Raw genomic sequence first — 21,855 nt, forward strand, 5'->3', positions numbered from 1 at the left:
TGGATTGTTTCTGCCCCACAAGGGGAAATTTCTGCATACTTCTGTATATCTATGAATTCAGTCTTAATTTCTTATTGGATTGTTTCTTATTTACAAGTCTACGTTCTGCCAGTGCCAGAAAAGGTACACTAGACAGATGCTATACATGGAGGACACCATCACTCTGCCAGTGCCAGAAAAGGTACACTGGACAGATGCTATACATGGAGGACACCATCACCTAAAAAAGGCCCAGCTGATACAGAAGACACACGCAAAAGAAAGCTTCATTCATTTTGTCTTAAATTGATGGATGCAGCACAACAACTTCTTTTAGTGTACTCAACATTCAGTATTATTCAAACAGAATACGGACAGGATAAATAGCTTAAGTAAATGGCATTAAGGAAGAAAGTTGAAAGTTCTGTGAAGGGTTTTAACAGTAAGAGCTTTACTGCCCGAGAGCCCCTGGTTTCCAGTTCTTCGATCTAATGAAGCAATAAATCAGACTGAAGGTGGGGGGGAACATCCGTTTAACATTGATAGAGATGTTTAGGTGTGGGAGAGATCTCCTGTAGCAGCTCTCTGCCTAACACTATTTTCAATTTAACTTGCCTCTCTGCTTGACTTTGGTTGTATTTGTTTGGGTTTTTTTTCACACTAGTAAACAACAGTTTATTTTGATCATATTCCTCCCCCTGGAAGGGAATCCTATACTAATTAATTCATCTCTCTCCCTTTAAAATAAAGAAAGCAATGAGGAAAAAAGCCCCACATTTATGGCCCACAGAACATTCATAGCAAAGTAGAAATAATCCAAATGCACAATCCCTTTTCTAACTACTTTTATTTTGAGGAGTGCAGGGAATAAATGGGCTTAGAGTTTTTATGGTTTCACAGAAGCCTTTTAAGCTTTCAATCACCTGGTAAAACATGACCACCTTTTTACAGGGTTATTCAGTGAATCACATTTAAGCCCTAATACGCAGAGAGGACACCCAGAACATGTCTCCTCTTCAGTAACATAAATCAGAAATAAAAACATTTCCCTGCTAGAGGGAATGGAAGAAACTACCACCCAGAGCCAACACATGCGGAACTGCTCCGTTAGGACCTGCCCTTGTTTATTCCCCCCCGATTTAATGGTTTGGCTGGCAAGTTAATATGCTGAGGAGGTCATCTCCAAGGTGTGAATCCACCCAGAGACATTATCCTGGGCACTGAAAAGCAGTCTCAAAAGAAAACATTCACATTTTTTTCTGTGGAGTCAGCAGCAAAGTGTCCAGGCATCTACATAAACAGCTTCACATAATTGCATAAACTGAGGAACGAGGAGGAGACAAATTCTCAAGATGTCTGTCCAGAAAATTCATGCCTCAGTAACCTAGTTGGCTTTTTGTTTTTGGTTGTTAATTAAAGAATAGGAAGGGTATACATTTCTAAAAATAGCTTTTTTTGAACACTGCAGGCCTCTTACAAGAAATTTCCAGAAACTAGGAGCAGGAACGTTCCATAAATCGCAGTTTCTCTCTATAAATGAAATATTTCCTTCAAAGAAAGGCGCCATGGTTTCAGGCACATGCTCCTTCTCTACTTCTACACCACTGAGTCTTCAGTGTGAAGTCTCCATGAAGTTCCTTATTAATAATATCTCTCACCTGGCAAATTCAACCAGTCCAGACTCATTAGACAGCCTCGGGATTATCCAGCAGTAAACCTAGATATTTTGAGATTTTTGCTTTGCTTGGCTTTATCTAAAGATTACAAAAATAAAGGAGATGGTACTTCCAGGCTGCTTTATTGATTTCCCAGTAAGAGCTAGCAGAGCAGGGCATTTCTTGTTGTGATCCCACAGTCTGATCTGCATGCATAGCATCCCCTTGAAGTGAGTAAGGCTTCACAAAGGAGCAGCTCTATGAGCAGTTCCTTACTGCAAGGCAGTCACTGACAAAAAACAGCAAAAAAAAAAAGTGAGTTTCTCTAGTATCTGTTTTAAAATTCAGGACACTTGCTCTCCACAAGTTGCCATGAAAGACAAGAATGCTCAGCAGCAGACAGCGATCCCTATCTTGTCATTATTTCAGCTATATAGGAAAATAAGCATCTCTGAAATTAAGGGGAGTGTTTCAAGTATGGACAATGCCTGTAATGGAAGAAAAATAGGAGAATATTTGGAAAAAACGAATGCTGAAGAATCTTAAAAATTGAGCAACACTTGACAGCTCCACCACTGTTAGAAATTCTTCTTAAAGATTAATACACCACACAGCCTAAAGGGGTTATAGGAAAAAGCCAGCTCCTTTGCAGTTCTAGGAAGCCAGTCTATGAATAAACAGACTGAGTTTATGTATCCTGTTCTATATATGCTATGGGTAAAAGCTTTAAGTAAGCTGGGACAGAACTGAGAGATTAAATAAGTGATTTGAGGGGAGATGGTGGACACAATGAAAGAAAGATGTGCAGTTTGGAAATAGGACAATTATTTCCTTTGTACAGTCCATCCTGAAAAGCTTTAGTACAAGTCACCAACACTGACATGGAAGATAGGAAGTATCTACACAGATACTTTAGGGATAAATTGATGATCACTAGAGGACAGCTGACTGGCAGGTCTCAGCAAACGTGACCTAAAATTAACAATCACTTTCCTAAGGAGATTTACAAGAATAGAGATAAGGCAGAGCATGCTATAGTTCTTCATGGGGTTTTACAAGGAGCAATAGACACTCACTGGAGAATCACCTACCGTTTTACGATGGCTCTCCTGGCCGCGGTTCCCGAGGAGATTGCCTTTCTGAATGAGGCGACGGCCATCAACACACGCCAGAACCATCTGTGGTTCAGAGGGGAAATAATTCTCCTGTTGCTCTTGGAATGCTTGGTTGGATTTCCACACAGGAGACTCAAAAAGCAGATACAGGAGTTGGATTTTTTTTTTTTTTCCTTGTGGGGGAAAGGGGAGGAGGGTGGTTGGTTGTATTATTCTTTTCCTCAAAGATCTCTCCAGCAATATTTCCTGGTTTTATTCCTAGAACTTAGACAAGACAAAATTATTGCACAAAGGTACATGAGTGTGTTGGAGAGATCCAATTCATGAGTGAACACTGTGTAAGGATATCTGGGCATTGAAGGAATGTGAGGAACTATATGAAAGACAGTCATCTTTCTTTACTGGGGAAAGGAAAGTTATAAAGGAGAAATTAAGATGTACTAGAAATTGCAAGTGAAGAAACAAAACCAGATTTTCTTGACAGCATAATCATTATCAATGCTATTTCAGCTACACTTTTATTTCAGTGTTCACATCATTATGTACTACAGCCTTGAGAAGTACCCTGTTGAGATGCTGACCTTATAAATAAAAATAAATAAGACATGAAGCTAAATTTCTGCTATAAATCCAAATTGAACTCTTTTTGCAAATAGAGCATCCGGGTAAACATTTTCTGGACTTGAAATTCATTGGATGGAGCTCAGAATGTTTCAGTTGGACAATAGATATTCAGGAAAATCTCAACGTAATATACCTTTTCAAACCTCCAGCTGAATTAATGGTTCCACAGCTGCTTACACAATGAAAATTTCATACATGAGAAATGCCAGGAAGTCAACTCAGAAGTCCTAGAATCATGTCATATGGGATAAAAAATTAAAATAAAATGCATGCTATGGGACTGAAAGATAGGTTTACACTAAAAACCTAATCTGATCACATATCTGTTAGTTTTACAAGAGTTCATGATATTCCCCAAAACCTTTGAATGGAAGGGTAGCTTTAAAAGTAGTACAATTTCACAGAAGTCCTCAGGAAGCTTTGCTCAGTCTCTTAGCAGGGATTCAATCTGTGGTTTCTCTCCTGCTGTATTTCTGTTTCACCCTGGGACTTTTCACACAAGCAGGCTCTACCTTTCCTTACAAGTATTTTCCTTTCAAAATAAAAATCAACATCCCCAGATACTTGCCACAAGTACTTGCTTTCAGGTACAAGGCTATAAATGTAGTGCCAGGACTTAGCCCCCATTCACACTGAACATGTACTGACCTTTCCTGGCTTTCTTTGAACCACGAGGGCTCTTTACAAAAGCTCTCCCGCAACTGGGAAACATCAAGCCAAATTCTGCCGTCACCGTGTGTTCAATTAAGAGCACTTGTCTGCAGGAGCTTGTTGTCAGATTTATGCTAGTTTAACAGAACAAATCCTGTCCTCGGCATAATCAGAGTTCTAAGAAACAGCACGGCATTTCCCAGTAGCAACAGACAGGCTGAACCTGAAAAAGGACAGATGGAAATTGAAGTATTTCAAGTTTGGAATTATCTGTCCAGAACTGAGAAGAGATACCATTAATAAAAAATTATTCAAGGGTATTTAAGCAGACTAAAGTAAATTAAGCTAAGCTTATTGCTAATCATCAGTGAATTCTGCAAATTCCACTCTGCCCAGGAACATCAGCCTTTCTGCAGTTACCATGTTCCTGCTGGAGGCTGCAGTCAGAATCTTTTAGATTGCACTGTAATTCCTCATTTGCTGTTTAATTTCTTCATAGATCTAGATATTGCTTTTAGTAGTCCGGATGTTGAGGCTTCAAATAGAAAAATCTTGGTTGGTACTGAAGCATGCAGCATACTGAATTATTATACTTCCTTCAAAAGATGAACTCTTACCAGGCACAGCGCTCATGTTTTTCCACAAATGACATGACAGCTTTGGTCATCGTATTGACCACATTACTGAAGCTTAACAACTCCAAAAGACAAATACCAACTTGATTTTATTTCTAAATGACAGTAAGTTCATAGCATGAGAGAGGCACCATGTTTGGGAGATACTGCAATACACAGGACCTTCAAAAGATGAAGATCCAAAAGGAGACAAGCTGGGATTTCCCCCATGATCTCACATGATCCTGTTGAGCAGTATTTTATAGAGGGCAGCTCCAAAAGTGCCATTTCCATTTCATGCAACTCAAAGCCTGTACGACAGGCAGAAGTGACTAACAAACACTTTTAAAGGTGTTAAAGGAATTTATATGACAGTGCTGCAGAGTGGTGACAGGACTTAGGGTGAAGCTAAGCATTTTGGAACCTGGAGAATCCCAACCCAAATCCACCCAGGTCCATTCACATTTATATTCCACTGCCACCAACTATTTTTTGTGGAAAAGGCCATACCTTTAAATCTCAAGATAATGTTAGGAATCAAGTTTTTAAGCCAGTAAAGTACCTGATGATGATCTTGGTCTGTCTTCATAGACTTACAACCTGGGTGTAAAGCAAATTTCTCAGAATTAACAGGTTTCGAGGCAAGTATTTAGATATGGAACCCAACTGACTTTATTATTTCCTAGCATCCAGGCATTTTAACAATTCTTCCTCGTTAGCACACACAAGGAAGCCTTTGTCAAGTTTGAGTACAAAGAAATGAAATTACGGAAGACTAATCTTGCTGGTGTGCCAACGTGAACACTCACAGCAGAACAAGTTCAAGTGTCCTGTCAACATTCCTCTTAATATTGAGCTTCAGTGTAACCCCCCCCAATACCTATTATTTCCATAAAAGGGTAGATGAAAACAGAACAAAAAAAAAAATCAAAGCACAATTCCAGATTTTCAAAGTGTTTCACAGAAATTATACAGACTATTAATAAATCAACATGTTTGCTTCAAGATATGATTAAGAAAAAACATTGGTTTTCCTACCATTTACTTACTAATGTGCTGATCCACCTAATAAGAAAGCAAGGGAGTTGGTAAGATTATGCATTTGTTTGTTACTTTCTGTACCGCAGTGCAATCATCCCCTCTCTTCTGAAGTCCTTGCAATTTATTATTCAAGGAACATCACAGACTAATGGTCCTAGTTAATAGGAAAAAAGTCTTCATACTAAACTGAAAAAAAAAGGAGAAGTCCAAAAAGAGCTATTGAGAGACTTTCTGAAACAGGTAAAACATTGTTTTAGACAAAATAACACACAGTATTTCACAATTAGGAAGTTGTGTCAACAACAACAAAAAAAGCTTCCTTCAGCTTGGATTTAAGATTACATGTAAGCCAAATAGATGTTTTCAAGTGTTTTACGATCAAGGCTCCAGCTTGAGACCGTATCAGTTGAAAGCACAGGTGGACACCAGTTATGCTCAGAGCCCACTGGTCCATGTGGTTTTGTTACCCAGCCCTTCCACACAGCCAGGGTTTACAGGATCCAGTCTAAGGAGGCCAGAACTGGTCTATGGAAAAACCACACCAAAACTAGCTTTTTCCTCAGCTGGGCACCACCCCAACCCCACTGCCCTCCCTGGGAAGTAGGTACCAATGAATCCAGAGGCTGGACTGGTTCTCTGCCCAGCTCTTCTTTTTAGTATTTACTGAATGTACGGGGTTACACGGTCAAGCCATCTCCATAAAGAGCTCTTAACCCTGACATCAGGCTTCCAACCAGGGGACTGATCATTTTCATTAAGACCCAAAGAAAACAAGGTGAGTGGGGAATGCTGCATTCTGATCAGGGGGATCTCATGCAGTGACCTTCCCTGGCACAAAGCATCTGCAAACCAAAAGCAATAGGCTTTCTGGCCAACCCAAGAACTGTATTTCTGCCTTTGTATTAACTAGTCCGCATTTGTAGCAGAAAATGTCTGCAGTAATTCATTAAAAAAGAATTCAAGTCCCAGTAGTCAAACCACAGGTGTATTGCCCATTAATGCCCACCCTACGGAGAATACATTCCTCTCAACAGAAGGTACGTTCAGAAGAATAACACTCATCTTGTAACTGAAGAGACTAAATAAACAGGTAACAACAGCACGGGGAGTCATATCAGGACATAGTCCAAAAGATCGTATCTTTTAAACTGAAGAGTTTTAAAAAAAAATAATTAAGAGAGCCCACTCTGGAACTCTACTTTGCGGCCTATCCCTTCAGGACATGAAGACAAACCATTTTCAGAATACATCAAATTTCAGATGGTCTTTAAGGCACCGTTTGCAACATTTATGGGAAAGGACATGTGAAAACAAAGTGTATTGTAATATATTAATACAGCTGGGAAATTGTAATTGAATGTGAGGTTACAAGAGATGTCATCTCCCTCTTTTCTCTCCTTTTGCAGGGCTTCTCTCATTCCATTTGACCTCATATTCCATCCCTGGAGGAGTTACATCAAGACTGGATCCCCAATGCCATGGTCTGGGTTGCAAGTGAAGGAGATGGTGATGGCATAGCGAGTGCCCCAGTGGACCTTTTCCACCCGATGAAGGTTCTCTGATCCAGAGGTGAAAAATGAAACCCGGCCTGTAAAGACAAAGCATTTAATCAGCGGCGTGGAGTCTGGCACTCAGCTATCAGCTCTCTCCACAGTTCTGCTGTTGTCTCAGTTGGACTGTGCCCCAGCTGCCCGAGAGCCCATCGGTCATCACAAAGACAAACTGTTACCAGCTTATGCTGCGCTCTGACAGCTTTATGTACTGTTTAAAACATACATTAATCCTTTGTGCTACAAAACTGGAGACGTAATTCCACCGTATCTCATAGTTTATAAAAGGCAGGAGGAAGCCGAGAACATCTGAAGCCAGTTCTTAGTTGCCTCAAAAAAAACAAAACCAAGCAACTCTAAGTGGCTGCCAGCAAAGTGCATTGATTTCCTCCCTGCTCCCCTTCTAGTCTGGGCTCTAATTTAAGACCAAAGAAGGAGGAATTACTACCAAGGTGGCAAAAAGTCTTCAATGACAAAATGCTCAGCAGGTTCACAAGCAGCTATGGCAGCTTACCAGCTTTGTACCAAGTATTTGCTATAGCTTTTTGGGCACAGCCTGATCACTCACTGTTCAGCCAGTTAGAAAAGTACATATGGGACATATCCAAATTCATTTTCCTTCAAAAGAGCCACTCCATCAGTGCATTGGCTTAGAAATTGTTTTATAGATGTGAGTGCTCACTCCTGTGCTTCATCCTCTCCAAGGGTTGACCACCACCCACCTGGTTCTCCAGGCCTGACGTGGCATCAAGGTGAAATGCAGTTTCTTTGGTAATGACAGCAGAGGTCCATTAGCATCCCACTGGATGAAACAGCAGAATGGAGCCCTCTGCACCCTGACATGACTAAACTGTTCTGAGAACACAGAAGTTTGACATTTAGCACGTTAATTCAGAACTGATGCAACTCTGTAGGAGTTCTCACATTCTCCTGAGAGAGCCAGTAGTACTCAGATGCACAGCTGGTTTAGCCCAATAACTTCTGGTTTTCCCACTCAGGCTTTTCCCCCCTGTTCAAGTTAGATTGAAGTTTGTTAAAAAGCTTATCATAGAGAACTCCCATTGACAATCTAACCCTGCCTGGGACTCATTCACAATCAGGCAAAATGAAACACTTAGATGCCTACTTAAAAAGTTGTACAAGAAAAACTGTTCCAACCATTATGTGATCTCCTCTGCAGAAACAGGCACCAGACACGTAGCTAGTTTTCTGCTCTAGAATTGATCCAAAAGATCCAGAAGTTCTTTTGCTTGCACACTGCTAAGCAGCACATGGGAGATTTGAACAAAACTGGACTGGCCTTACAGAGCTCAGTTTGCCCACTGACCTCCAAGGTCCATTTGAGCAGCCCCTGTGTCCCTTGCACGTTCAGCTGCAGATCACATTTAATCTCTCATAGTTCACATAGTCTCTCATAATTGCCAAGCAGAAGTCATATCATACTCTTCTCTGCCTCTGGCTGCACATCAGTAACTGGTAACGCTATACATATATATATAAAAGTAGATTCATTCATACACACAGCTCATTTACACCTTGGTGTCCAGCTTTCCTGAATGAAAGGCTAAATGAAGACAATGTCCTCCTATCCTATTAGTGTTGCAATGACCAGCGCTACCCTCAAGGATTTCATACCAAGTCCCTTTGTCATGAGTTAATTTTTTTCCCTTTCAAATCATATTTCAACATCGTTCAAGTACTTTATTATCAGTCCCTCAATTACTCACCCAAAGCTTTGCCTTAAACTGGTTTTCAAGCTTTTTTGTTTGATCTCGTTAGAAAAAGTAGTAATTCAGAGTTAGACATGTTTCAGTGTATTGTTTAAGCCAGTTAAACTGGATTTTTTTGGCTATACAGAATGTCTTTTAATTTCTTTCTTTAATAAATATGTCTTCATATATATGGCATCTTCTAGCTCCTTGTGCATGTGGTCCAATATCTGTCAACTGGGGTCTTGGAGTCACTGAGCAAGCCTACAGTCACTTTTCAAAGATTATTTTCAAGTGAGGAAGAAGTGCTTCTTTTAAACTAACTTCCATTGCAAAATTTTGAAGCAAAAGCACACTCTCTCCATGGTACACTATTTTAAATAGTATAAATGTCCAAAAAGAGGGTAAAGAATGTTAATTCCCATTCCATCTGACAAAACCTTTGAGGAATATTTGGCAATATCATTTTCAGTTAAAATGCAGCTGTACCATTACCAGATGACCTGTAGGATGTTCAAGCACACTGAGACTGGACCCTTCATAATCCTGCTTCAAAACACAATATATGGAAGCCACTTAAAAATTAAATCAGTACAAGAAAGCAAGCAGGTCAGGTCTAAGAAGGTTCCTTAAGAAAGCATGGACCTACTCCTAGGTTATAACCCTGTTATGTCCTTGTTCTACGTGGCTTTTTGATCAATTTTGAGTTAAGATTTTAAGCCCCAAAGTTCCAAAGTATGAACACATTAGCAAGTTAGTGGGATCATATGCAATATAGGCCTAGTTTTAGCTGTGAGATTGCATTCAGTGTTTAAAGTGCACTTTAAGTGTTACTTAAAATTTCCTGATGAAACATTTGAGTGACAAAGGCTCCGGAGAAAGTGTGTAAAATTCTAAACCCATTTCCTTTGTCCTTTTCTTTCATTATTTAACAATAGCCTCAAACAGGTCTTTTCCTTTTCTTCTCCCCTCCTCCTACCTGCCTGCACAGATTTCTTTCCAACGTGCTTTTCTGCTCCGCTAAAGAAATCCTGCCTACCACCTCCTAGCACATAATTTCAGTTGGATTTATGAACACTTACTGTTAAAAGTATAAGCTTTTTTTGAGATCACAAGCTACTACCCAATCCATTTTCATAGCATATTATCTAACCAAAAAAGAGAAAGTGTTTAATCCCTGGTCCTCAAGGGATGAATTTTTAGAGAGGAAGAAACAGAAAAGGGATCACTGCCCTGTTTTGAGGCTGATACTTCTAAGCTTTCAGAAAGAGGCCAGTGTCTGGGCTATGTTCTGAAGGATGAAGATTGGAATGGAGTGTGCTAGGGTTAGAAGTGACGCCAACAGTAAAAAAAAAACTAGAAAGACTTTGTTTTTTCCATCTATAGTCTGAGAAATATTTCATCCTGATTGTGAACATTTAACTCATTTTCCCCAATCACTGCAAGGTGCCAAAACCTCCATTGCTTCTTTAATTTCACTGCTTTGACCAGTACCTGAACCTCAGGGAAGAGTTTTAGATCCATAAATTACTTGAAACCATCGGGTGCCCTCTCACATCTACTATCTATCATCTCCTCATCTCCACTTTCCATTCCACAAGAAGTCAATCGGGCACAACATCCCACAGCAGTAACTGCAGCACACCACAGCATTTAGTGCTTTTAACACTTGGGACAAACAGCCCCCATGTTAGATAAAAAAAAATACATTCTGTGGGCACTTCTATCCATGCTCTTTTGTCTTTTCTGCCCATAAACACTTAAATTTTCTTTATAGCTGTTCCCAAGTGGCTTCAAGATTTCCATCAGGCTGTCTAGTATCAGGGAGTAAGCTGTGCTCCAGCCCAATTCCCATGAAGAGTGCCACAATGGACTGGAGGAATTTCCTCCCACACAAATGCACTTGTTCTCACCTTTCTTATTAGAAGAGCAAAACAAAGAATTCAAAAGATTTGCAGCGACCACAAGACCTGGAGGAGGCTGTTTCTGAATGATTAGCTGGCCTGCATATCTCTACAGGAACAGAAATAATCAATCCTTGCCTTTGATCTCTCTTTGACAACAATACCTGAAGCTACAGCTTGTTTATTCTTCCTTTCCATGTTTTCTCTACTAGAAATGATGTTTCAAGGTGGAGTGTGGTCCAATAACAGCTCAACTGATGAGCTTCTGTTCCTTGCAGACTGCAGGAAGTGTTTGTGATGTATTCCCTCCCCTTTCCAGCTCACAGGTAACACCTTCTGCTCCGTTTCCCTACGGAGATTACTCACAAGTCTCATCCACAGGTGGAGCTGCTTCTCATTCCCTTCTTTCTGTGGCCCTTAAGCATTCACACAAGTTTTAAAAAATTAAGAGTAAACAAAGGCTATGTTATATTGGGCATGAAAGTAGAAACGTCATGGAAAACTCAGGTGCAAAGTCATTTAAATATGCCACTCAGGACGAGGAACCACTAACAAGCTCAGCACCACAGCATCCATCAAAACTGAGCCCGGTCTTCAGTGTCACAGACACAGGTCAAGCTCTTAAAAGCTGTCAGACTGAGAAAGGCTTGTGATGTGAAAAACAGGAAAGGTCTCGCTCCTCTTACAGGGAGCACGACCTAAATTGTATTAGAAGTAACCACTTATTCTCCCGAGAGTCAATTTTTGCACTGACCCACGAGAATCATTATTTATAAAGACATACAAGTGCCAATCACAAACTCCACTGCTATGAATTTTATGTGGTCCAAATTTAGATGAAGGAACACCCTTATTTTCAGGAATAATACTTAACAAGCAGCAGCAGCAATAGATATTTCAGTATGCAGCAATTATGTCCCATTTAATTACTCAAACCAAACCACTATATTAACTATGTGCTTTTGCTTTTCCCTGCTTTTGCTTGTTTTAATTGCATCCATAACTGCCCCTTTTAGAAATGAATTCTTCAGTACTCAGAAAATATAGCCACTGCAAGAAGCAGAATAAAGGTGAGAGAATTGTGCATTCAGCTATATATGACAGTAAATCGTAAGTATCCCTGTAAGGCTTGCTCTCAGGAGGTTTTATCCATGAATTTTAACATTCAGTTGCACTTCCATAAACAAGCTGCCTACAATTTGCTCTCTAAACCCTCTACTGTGAGGCAGTATAGACTGGAGGAATATAGAAAGGGAACAACTTTCAATGACAACTCTGCCCTTGACATGTAACTGTGACTTCAACAAAACCACTTACTCTCTCATTTGTTTGTGTCTAAAATGAAGTTAGGACTGACCTATTCTAGCAAGGTTACTGTTGAAATTAATTAGTAAACGCCATTATGGTACTTTGCAGTTAACACACGTTCTGTTTCACAAGTATTATAAAAAGAACCCCACTCTGTTGTTGTTCTTCTGGCAAGAGAAAAAGTAGTAAGGCATGCCAGATTAATATTTTGTATGGTTCTCAGAGTCCTTTCATGTATTTCCTACATCATGTTATAAATTAATGTACCTCAGTGCTTGTAAGAAAAAATACTACAAGATTGTTATGCCTCTAATATTAGAAATTCATTGCATAACTTGGGTTGGAAGAGACTTTGGGAGGTCATCCGGTCCTATTTCCTGTCTCAAAACAAGGCCAACCTTTAAATTATATCCAACTTCTGAGTGCCATCAGGTTGCTCAGGGTCATATCATTAGCACACACGAGTGCAGCACTCAGATCCTGAGGTCCCTCAGGTCTGTCTCAGGCACACATGGTTTGCTACCTCTGTGTCTCCTCTGCCTGATTTCTGGGCAGGGGGCATGGAGGAGGTGACATCCAGAGGTCCCTTCCAGCTGCAGTTGTTCTGATTACACATGGAACAGGGCATTCACATTAATAGCAAGTTTGGCAATCATTTTCTGGTTGCAGCATGCCTGTTTCACAAGCCCCTTCACATGATACTACTAACCCCTTCTGCTTTCCTGGCAGCATCCTTCTGGCCCTTCTAGCTTAATCCACTTTCAAATTTCCTTGTAAACTCCTCAGGTCATGAGGACAGCAAGGAGAAACCACAAATTATGTGTTAGATTGTCTCAGCCACTCAGTCATGCAAACAAGAGAATGGTAATTGTCCCCTCAGTGTTCTCCTTGGTCTGCTTAAGCTGTGGCTGGAAGGGGTGCCAAGCAGGGCTGGGGGGAGAGGTCTCACCCCCATCACTGCCCATGGCAACAGGGTGGGGGGACTGGGAAGACTGAGCTGCTGTTCAGAGGGAAATGAAGCAGCTCATCTGCCTGATTAAAGGGAAGCAGGAACAGTTTATTTGGCACTCCAGATCTATTCAGCATCTTTCATCTTGTGCAGTGACAGCTTTGACTGCTTAACATTTATCCATTCTAAATGTTGCTCAGGAAAGAAGGAAAAACTGCATCTCATCTGCTGAGTGACACCAAGACAGAAGCACTGCTGAGGAAGCTGCACAAACACATTTGTGTTCTCGTCCTTGTCACTTATTGAGGAAGAATTAGCAATTAATCCTAATGTAAAGTGTCCAAGAAAAACCACCATATCATTAGGCAAATAATCTGGTAATAATATTTTCTGTAATTGCACATAAAAGTTATTTAAAAGATACACTTATTCAATTACTTATAAGTAAATGTTGAATGGGGAGAGCTTTTAGCAAGCCCTTAAACAAACCCCACAAAAGTGACATGGAATGACAGCATCTGCGAGTGCCCTGATCTGGGTGAAAAGAGGGCAATTTTGCTACATACACATCAAGCACAGAAGCATAAAGAATCCTATGGTCAAAAAAAAAAAAAAAAACCACAAACACTTCACTGGGCATCTAATGAAACTTACAGACTTGTCCTGAATTTATTTACTAGACAGAAATTACTTGCTGTTATAAATAAAATCACAGCTTCACGTAGCGAGTTCTCCCACAGCCAACTTGTCATTTGTAGAAGAACTACCAATCCTTTTAAAAGTACTTTCTGCTACTTTAAATTCAGAAGCACCTGGACCGAAAAGTTCCAAATTACAGTTTTTAAAGAAACTAAGTGAACTTAATTATTTCCTACTAAAATTACATGAGCATTTTTAGAGTTCCACAGAATCCCTGCCTGCTTCTCTCCCATCAGCGCAGTTGGTTGCTCAAAATAACAGGAGCTGCTGCTCTGTACATTATGTCCAAAGGTGTGACAACCTCCTGAAGCATTTAGAAGGAGCTGTGCTCTTCCCAAATCACAAATACTGAGTCTCACCAAGGCGTTTTGGCTCCATTTCTTTGCCCTACATCCAAGAGGACAGGGACATGCCTCCAGGTCTCCCCTCCGGTCTCAGCCTCACCCAGCCAGTACTGGCCAGTCCACTCTGCTCTCCTGTGCTACAGCATCTGGGCTGCACATGAAATTCCTCCAGATCATCTATTCTGCTTCTCTTGACCTGGCTAAACATGGTGTGTTTAGTAGAGTCAAATCACACAGATACCAGAATTCTAGGTTTTAGCTTTCTGATAGAGAAGGAATTCATCCTTACATTTAGTAAGTCACTGAAGCATAAACACAAGGGAAACTTCTGCTGCTCATTTCTTATTCAAAAAGTGGCCTTTAAACAAAAAGACTTCATGATAGCACCTCTGGTGTGTGACATTAACACTCACAAAGCTTAGGAACTGAGAAATAAAACGTCATTACTGAACTACACAGCGTAACACAGCTGAACCAGCCGTTAATTTGGCATTTTTGTTTTTCTTTATCTGTTACATCACCTGAATGTCATCAAGTAACTGGCTGGAGCTGATTTCCCTCCACTCCTGCTTTTTGCCTTCAGCTTTGCTGTATATTTGTCTAGCAGTATCAAATCCAATTTGTGAAATATTGGCTTGTATATGCATTATATAAAACTAAATCCTGTGCAGCAAGCAATGAAAAGCACATAAAGTGCAGGCTACATGTGTTCATTTATAACTAGGTATTTTATCAAGGGAAAAAAAGCCTTAGAGGCCAAGTCTCAATACTGACAATGCTCTGTGCAGCACCATAACACAAGACATGTTTAACTCCCCCCCCATACGCCCAGTACCTCCCAGTTCTTTCAATGGTCCAGACAGTGTACAATAACCCTTACTGCCCTCGATAACAGATGCCCTCAACAAAGCAGGGTATTTTGTATGAAGAAATCCATATAAGCAGCATGTGAATTGCATGTCTGACCTATGCTTCCCAGGTCCTTATTGCTTTATGGGCCCAGTTAAAAGATTATTTCATTTAATGCCATCATAAACCTATCATAAGGCACCACTGGAGTACGAAATGCTGGAATACACGGTCTGGATGACAGTTGTCTTCCCACAGAAGACAAAACAGAAAGCTAAAGAAAAATTCTCGGAGTTCTACAAAGAAATGAGGAGCTATTGAGATATTTTCTATGTACTTTTGTCACAATTGCAACAGGTCCTCCTTTTTCTACCACTTCTCTTTGCAATCATCTTCCCAGTCCCAGGTACTGTCTGTGATTAGTATTGCAAATCAGTAAGAACTGCTCTCCTACAACCTGTGAACTTTGCAAAGCTCGTTATTACTGCAGCTGCTAATGCCAGCTCCATTTATTCTTCTCTAGGAATGAAAGCTCCCTTCTGTGGACTGATTTTTAAGGAAAAAATAAAGTTCTCAACTTTCAGTTGTTACTGATTTAACATCAGGATGTGCTCTAGCTTTACTGATTGGAGCAAAACTAAAAGAAGGAATACCAGAAGATTATCATGATCTAGACTGAGTCTGGATGATACAGATTAAACGTAGAGAGAAATCAGACTCGCTATACTCGGGGGGGGGAAAAATTCCACTGTTCCATGATACAAGAACCAGAAGATTATCATGATCTAGACCGAATCTGGATGATACAGATTAAACATAGAGAGAAATCAGACTAGCTATACTCAGGTGGGAAAAATTCCACTGTTCCATGATACAAGATGGATTACTAAATATGTGCTTTAACCACATTTCTCACCTTGTATTAATGCTGTTGTGGGGCTCCTGAATCTGGAAATCTTACTTTTCATATTATTGCACTTTGTGTCACTCTGCTGCATTTCTTCAGCCTTTAGTAGTGAGTTCCTCCAAAAAGATTATTTTTTTAAAGACCACGATAAAATAAAGATACGACAAATTCCCACCACTTAACTTTGCATACTGCAATTATTCTCATGGTTACAGGCTCTGACTGATATCTGACCCCTGCAATAAAGCTACACTAATCTTGGTGAATGTACACACAGCCACCCTGAAACCCTGCACTATGAGAGAGCTGCATATGCATTCTTAAATGTATGTTTTTCCTTACCTGGGCACAAAAACTAATGGCTCAGGCTTTAAGCATGCACTTTTTTTCATTCTAAATGAAGAATAACCCAACTTCACAAGTCCCCAAAGCTTATATCTCCATCTGAAATATTTTTACACTTCCCGAAACACAATTCTGACAGGAAGAGTCACATTTCACTCTCCAATGCACAGAATTAATTTTGCTCCACAGATTATTTTCTTCCACGAACACACAGAAGTGATTGCGACCTTTTCTTCTACCCTTATATAATAAGCAACTTGTTTGAAGAACAAATTCCTTTTTGAGTTGAAAATAAGTGCAACAAAGCTGACCTTAAAACAAAGAAATGTACATGCAAATAAGGAACACACAACTGAAACTGAGATTTCATTCCAGTCACAGGATTTCATCTACCCTGTATGGTAAAGTGAAGTCTGTGACCTGTCTAGTATTGCCAGTCCCTAAATTTACACAAGACTCTCCAAAATTATGCAATTTTAAATACTATTTACACTGATATAGAAGCAGCAGAACATATACCAATTTTAACACTGAAAAAGGAGTACCTTGATTTTTGCCATTTATTCTTAATCCTCCTATATCTATTGAGGGTTACTAAACAAGGTCTCAGGCAAGCAAAGGGAAGTTAATGTTGAAAGGGCCATGGGTTTCATTTTGAAGGACCTCATTCTAAACATTGCTTTATTTCTTTTGGTTTTTTGAGCAGAGCTATCCCTGGTGCAAAGGAGAGAAAAAATGCCAATATGACAACTTCAGAAATAGAATTCACAGACATTTAAAAGCTACTGATACTACTTCAGAACGGTTCCTTTGTCCAAAAAATGCTTTCTTTTTAAATTAGTATTTTACTTGGCACTGAGAATTCTCTTACTCATGGTACAGTGAGTTTCTTGCTGCAGACAGAGGTCCTGACTTAAGTCAAAGGACACATATATACTTCTGAAGCCCATCAGGGCATAAGAAAGATGTGTTCCTTGATGCCGCATTTGGTTAAGAATTATCCAAAGGTCTGTACAAGTCAACTGGTACCACAGTGGTGACTCGTTCATGTCCACTAAAGGAAAAACCTCAGGAGCCTCTAGGCTAATAAATTATAATTCTTTCTTAAAGCTAGAGGTGTTTGTTAATAATTGAACCAGGCAATTTATAGAGACCATGCTACAAATTATATTGAGAGACTTTCACTCATTGTGAGAATTGGGACTTATATACAATTCACCAGTGATACAGACTTAGAGAAGTGATTTGTTTTAAAATTAAGCTCCACTTTTAACAAAACAGTTTTCCCTGTTCCCAACTGTCTGGTTAAGACAGATCCTTAAACACAAAGTGCTGTGACAGCATTTGAAGCAGCAGCAGGATGTGACAGGCAAGCACAGGAAATCCCAGTGTTTTATTCTTAATTGTCTTTTTTTTTTTTAATTTCAAATTACTGCTTTTCTGCTCTGCTGCATTAGTAACAATGCCTTTCTGTTCCCTACTGTAAAGCCTGACACTTTAACAAATTACTGCTCACAGAAAAAGGAACATGCTCACTTTGACACATGGTACCAGGTTCCCAAAATGCAGACTAACTTTGATACAACAAGAAGTGCCAGGTTTTGGAACTAAAATGGCATTAGCAATACGGAGCAGGTAAATTAGCTGTCATCCACTAAAACTGAACCAGCAATTATGACAGTCATCTCTTAAAAAAAAGCCTGAACCTCCTAAATGAAAAGCATAAAGGCTTATCAACACATGGTTTTAAAAGCTGGGTTGGAGTGACAAGTGAAGCACAACAGATCAAAAGCATAAAACAAACCAAAAAACCCACACCATGAAGGAGAGAAAAAAAAACCCACTGCAAAGGAACATTCTGTGCATGAAAAAAAAATATATCAACTTGTACCAGCAACAGAAAACACCCTGGAGTCATCCCCGTGTTCACAGGCTGCATTTTATCAGCCAGAGGAAAACTACGCCTTCACGTTGAGCTTCACCTCTAAGGCTTTTCCCCTCGTCTCCCAGGAAGTTTGCAGTAATTTAGATTGTACCATAGGCACTGACACAATCGTGGGATCCCTGACAACTGTGTTTAGACAGAGGAGCATGTTAGAAAGGTGCAACTGGCATTAAACTTAATTTTCTGTTGTGATCGTGTAGTACATTTGATATTTCAAAAAAGGCCAATCCCTACAAGCTTTGCTTTGTTGTTTTAGAAGGTGTTTAACCAGTTTTGTGTCACACTCACTGTCACTACAACCACCTGTGAAAGGGAAGGGCCAAAAGCAGGTGCTGTTAAAAAATAAATCTCTACATTTTATCAGCTCCCCCTTCCTCCCCAAAAATGACAAAGAGCAGACACCTTGCAGCAGAACCTGAAAATTAATCAGATGGGGCTGAATGGAAGCAATTTCACAGTTGCAGACTTTTTGAAATTAAGTCAGGGGCACATTGCACACAGCAATTGGACCGAGTATCTCCGTACCATCCAAGGAGACAGCTGTTCTCCCAGCTACCTAGAATTCAACTATGATTTCTACAGCTATAAAAACAATTGTGTCTGCAAAGGAAATAGTTTAAATGTGGTCCCTTTCAAAATACTGGTGGCAGCATTTTGCTGAAGATGATACTTTCAGTTTAGGGTTTATTTCCAACCACAAAAGCCAAAATAACCAAGAGTAAAATTCTTGATACCAAACCCAGAATGCAGATAATCTCAGAGTTTATCTAAGCCAGCATTACCGCTGAGGAGTGGATTGCTATCATCCAGAAGTCAAAAAAAACCCACAACCATCCCCATTTGCAGGCAGCAATAGTATGAAGTCAGATCTGCTTGGGGTAATGCCTATCAGCAGGCAATTACTGATGCTGTCTTTAAATGAGTACATTTCCATCTTTTTCTCTCTTGGAAAAGAGATGGAACACAGTAGGAATATAAAGTTGTCCTTGATTATCTTTTTCCTGCAGAAGTGTGACTGGTCTTGCATTATAAGAGGTTACACTGCTGAAAGCTCAGTACCCACCTGCCAGACAGATGAGCTGAAGCTGAGCTCCTTCTTCCTAAGCATATTGCCTCAAAGCAATTCCAATTTAACATGACCCACATTAGAAAAAAACCTTAAACTAACCTTAAGGCAAGGCTTTTTTTTATTTTAAGGTATAACTGACAGCCATCAGAATACTCATCCCTGTCAGATCCACTGAAAGCAGATATGGATGTAGAACCAAGTTACCATGGTTCATCATGTTACTGCAGGTTGGCAGAGCTGTGCTAAATTTATCATCTTCACACCCAGCCCACTGCCATTACACAGTATTAAGCCCCAACTTGAACAGCAAAGGAATTTCAGGCCAGTCAGTCTAAAATAAATGGCTGTATTTTGGATTTGCTGCAGTCACAGTTATCTTTGCTCTTGACTCACAGGGACCTGCTACGCTGACATAACTGGATTGCAGCTCTAAGCCCTACAGCTTTCAAGGAAGTCACTTTGTGTGGTTTAACTCCAGTTATTTCCAAGTATGGCCCCCTTTTAACCATTTTTAATCTTTACTTTCTATGTAATCAATCTGAAGACAAAATGCTACATAATTCTACAGCTACTGCTGGCGCAAAAAGTCCCACTATATTCACCAGCCCACCCAGTTAATAAAAGGCACAGTTTAGCTGCCCTCAAAGCAGCCAAACCCAGAGTCTTACCTGCTCGGGGCTCTATGGTCTTGTTGGAACCCACATCCATAAACACAAACCGTCCACCACCAAAATCTTCAGTGTAGTCAGAGAGATACAGCAGTGAAGTATAGTCAAAAGAGCCATAAGTCACCTAGGAGTAAGAAAACAGCACCAAAAATTAACAATTTCTACTCTCATCTCTGTAGAGTACAAATAATTAAGCAGGTGGACCTGATGGGGTTTTCTAATAGTCCAGTTCTCATGTATTTAATAAAGGTGCCTCAAAGCTGAGAACATTCTTTTCTAGAACGGGTATCTGTTTATTAGTCTATTCTGTTATGTTTACACACACACTACATAAAAGACTAGCATGTTATTATTAGTTTCCACAACTAATGTTCCTATTGATTTCTATACTAAATCTACTAAACAGTTAGTAAACCCCAACATAACATCAGAAATCACACTTCTGCATTGTATAAAAAATATAGAAGGGTTTAGATCTATTTGTACTGTTTCAAGACAAAAATTTCACCATTAGGTCAATGAGACCCAAGAGCAGCCTTTGACTAATTAATTCCACTCATTATCTAACCACAGCTATAGGTTTCTGGAAACCTCACTTTTTACTCTTTCACAAACTACCACACAGGAGCTTTGTGGTACCAGTGAATCAGACCTTCCAAGTAAACACACTTTGTTGGAGGAACTTCTACTCTTTTCATTTAAAAACCTTCAAACATGACTTTCAAAGTCTCTGCTTCTCCTCAGCCTCCAGACCAAACACTCCGTTTTTAAGTACAAGGATTTTCCTTCCTTTTAAAGTATTATTTTCGCCTGATATGTATGTCAAGGATGGAGAAAAGAAATACTATGTTAATGCTCAGAGTAAAACTATCTAAATATTTAACACTGAGTTTAGCTGATTCTCAAAATATTTCTTTCATATCTACATGTCACCAACTACTAAAAATATATGTAAAATCAATGGCTGTATTGCCCAATTTCTTTACAGTATATCACAACTTAATCAAGTTCCACATTACACTGCCAAACAGCGAAATGTGCAGCACAGTAGTACTGAATAAATATATTGCAGAGTGTTTTGACTGACCTGGTGACTGGTAGAGGTAGGTGCTACTTCCAAACTTAGAAGTTTTCTAAATATTTTGAATTTTGTTCTAAGTTACACTCATTAGTGCCAGTTAAATTTTGGCTCAACAGCAGTTGGACATATTATTCTGAAAGGGCAATGACTAAAGAGAACACAGCGGCAGATGGAATAGGAAGACATTTTCATTCTTACTCATTTCATTATTTTGACCATAAGGACTTGAAGGAAAAGAGCCAAATCCAGCGATATGCTGCACCGTACAGCCCAAATCACAAGAGGAGTGTTTTGGTGATCCCCTTTTCCCCCTATTTACCCAATCCCTCACAGCAACACAAGGCAATAAATGGGAATTAATGAGCAGGTGGTACTGCAGCACCATAAACCAGCCATTCCGCACACACACCCCCATCCCAATCAGCTTGGCAAAGCTATTTTCACCTTCACTGATTTGGTGACAAAACTTCCAGTCAGTTTTAGGAAGTCTTTTGGGCAGTGAAGGCATCAGCATAGTGAAGATGTTGGTCCAACTCGTACTTGCCAGTCAAACGTATTATAAGTGTTATTCTGAGCACAGCAATCTTTGCTCCATCAGTGCACCCTCCATCCTCTGCAAGGTGGCTTTACCAGTTCTGAACTCTCAAGAGCTGGCTACAAACCATTTTAGCCTAACCAAACACCTGATTTCTATAGATGACTACTTTGGGGAACCAAGCATGCAACAGAAAATGACTTTTCTGTTCCATTTCTTGTTCATTACTAACTCTCAAAAGGCAGCCAGGTCTGAGAAATGCAATGCTATGGAATGGAGGCACTAAATTATACTCAGTTATTTATAATGCTAGA

General features: G+C 39.8%; 2 protein-coding genes across 2 annotated transcripts in view; one reads left to right on the forward strand and one right to left on the reverse strand.

The window, feature by feature from the left end:
• Positions 1-9,063, forward strand: part of LOC106892707 (urotensin-2 receptor-like) — a 51,181-nt gene extending 42,118 nt beyond the window's left edge. Inside the window, exon 3 of the mRNA XM_014950107.1 lies at positions 7,086-9,063. The gene's annotated coding sequence lies outside the window, so the exon portion shown is untranslated. The remainder of the gene's footprint in view (positions 1-7,085) is intronic.
• The window catches only part of OGFOD3 (2-oxoglutarate and iron-dependent oxygenase domain containing 3), a 28,849-nt gene continuing 11,723 nt past the window's right edge, over positions 4,730-21,855 (reverse strand). The window contains exons 4-5 of the mRNA XM_014952821.1: positions 19,926-20,049; positions 4,730-7,267 (exon numbers count right to left, since the gene is read on the reverse strand). Coding sequence (XP_014808307.1) covers positions 7,131-7,267; positions 19,926-20,049 — 261 coding nt within the window. The 3' untranslated portion in view covers positions 4,730-7,130. The remainder of the gene's footprint in view (positions 7,268-19,925; positions 20,050-21,855) is intronic.

The sequence above is a fragment of the Calidris pugnax genome, unplaced genomic scaffold (genome assembly GCF_001431845.1).
Source record: "Calidris pugnax isolate Ruff unplaced genomic scaffold, ASM143184v1 scaffold9, whole genome shotgun sequence".
NCBI classification, from domain to species: domain Eukaryota; kingdom Metazoa; phylum Chordata; class Aves; order Charadriiformes; family Scolopacidae; genus Calidris; species Calidris pugnax.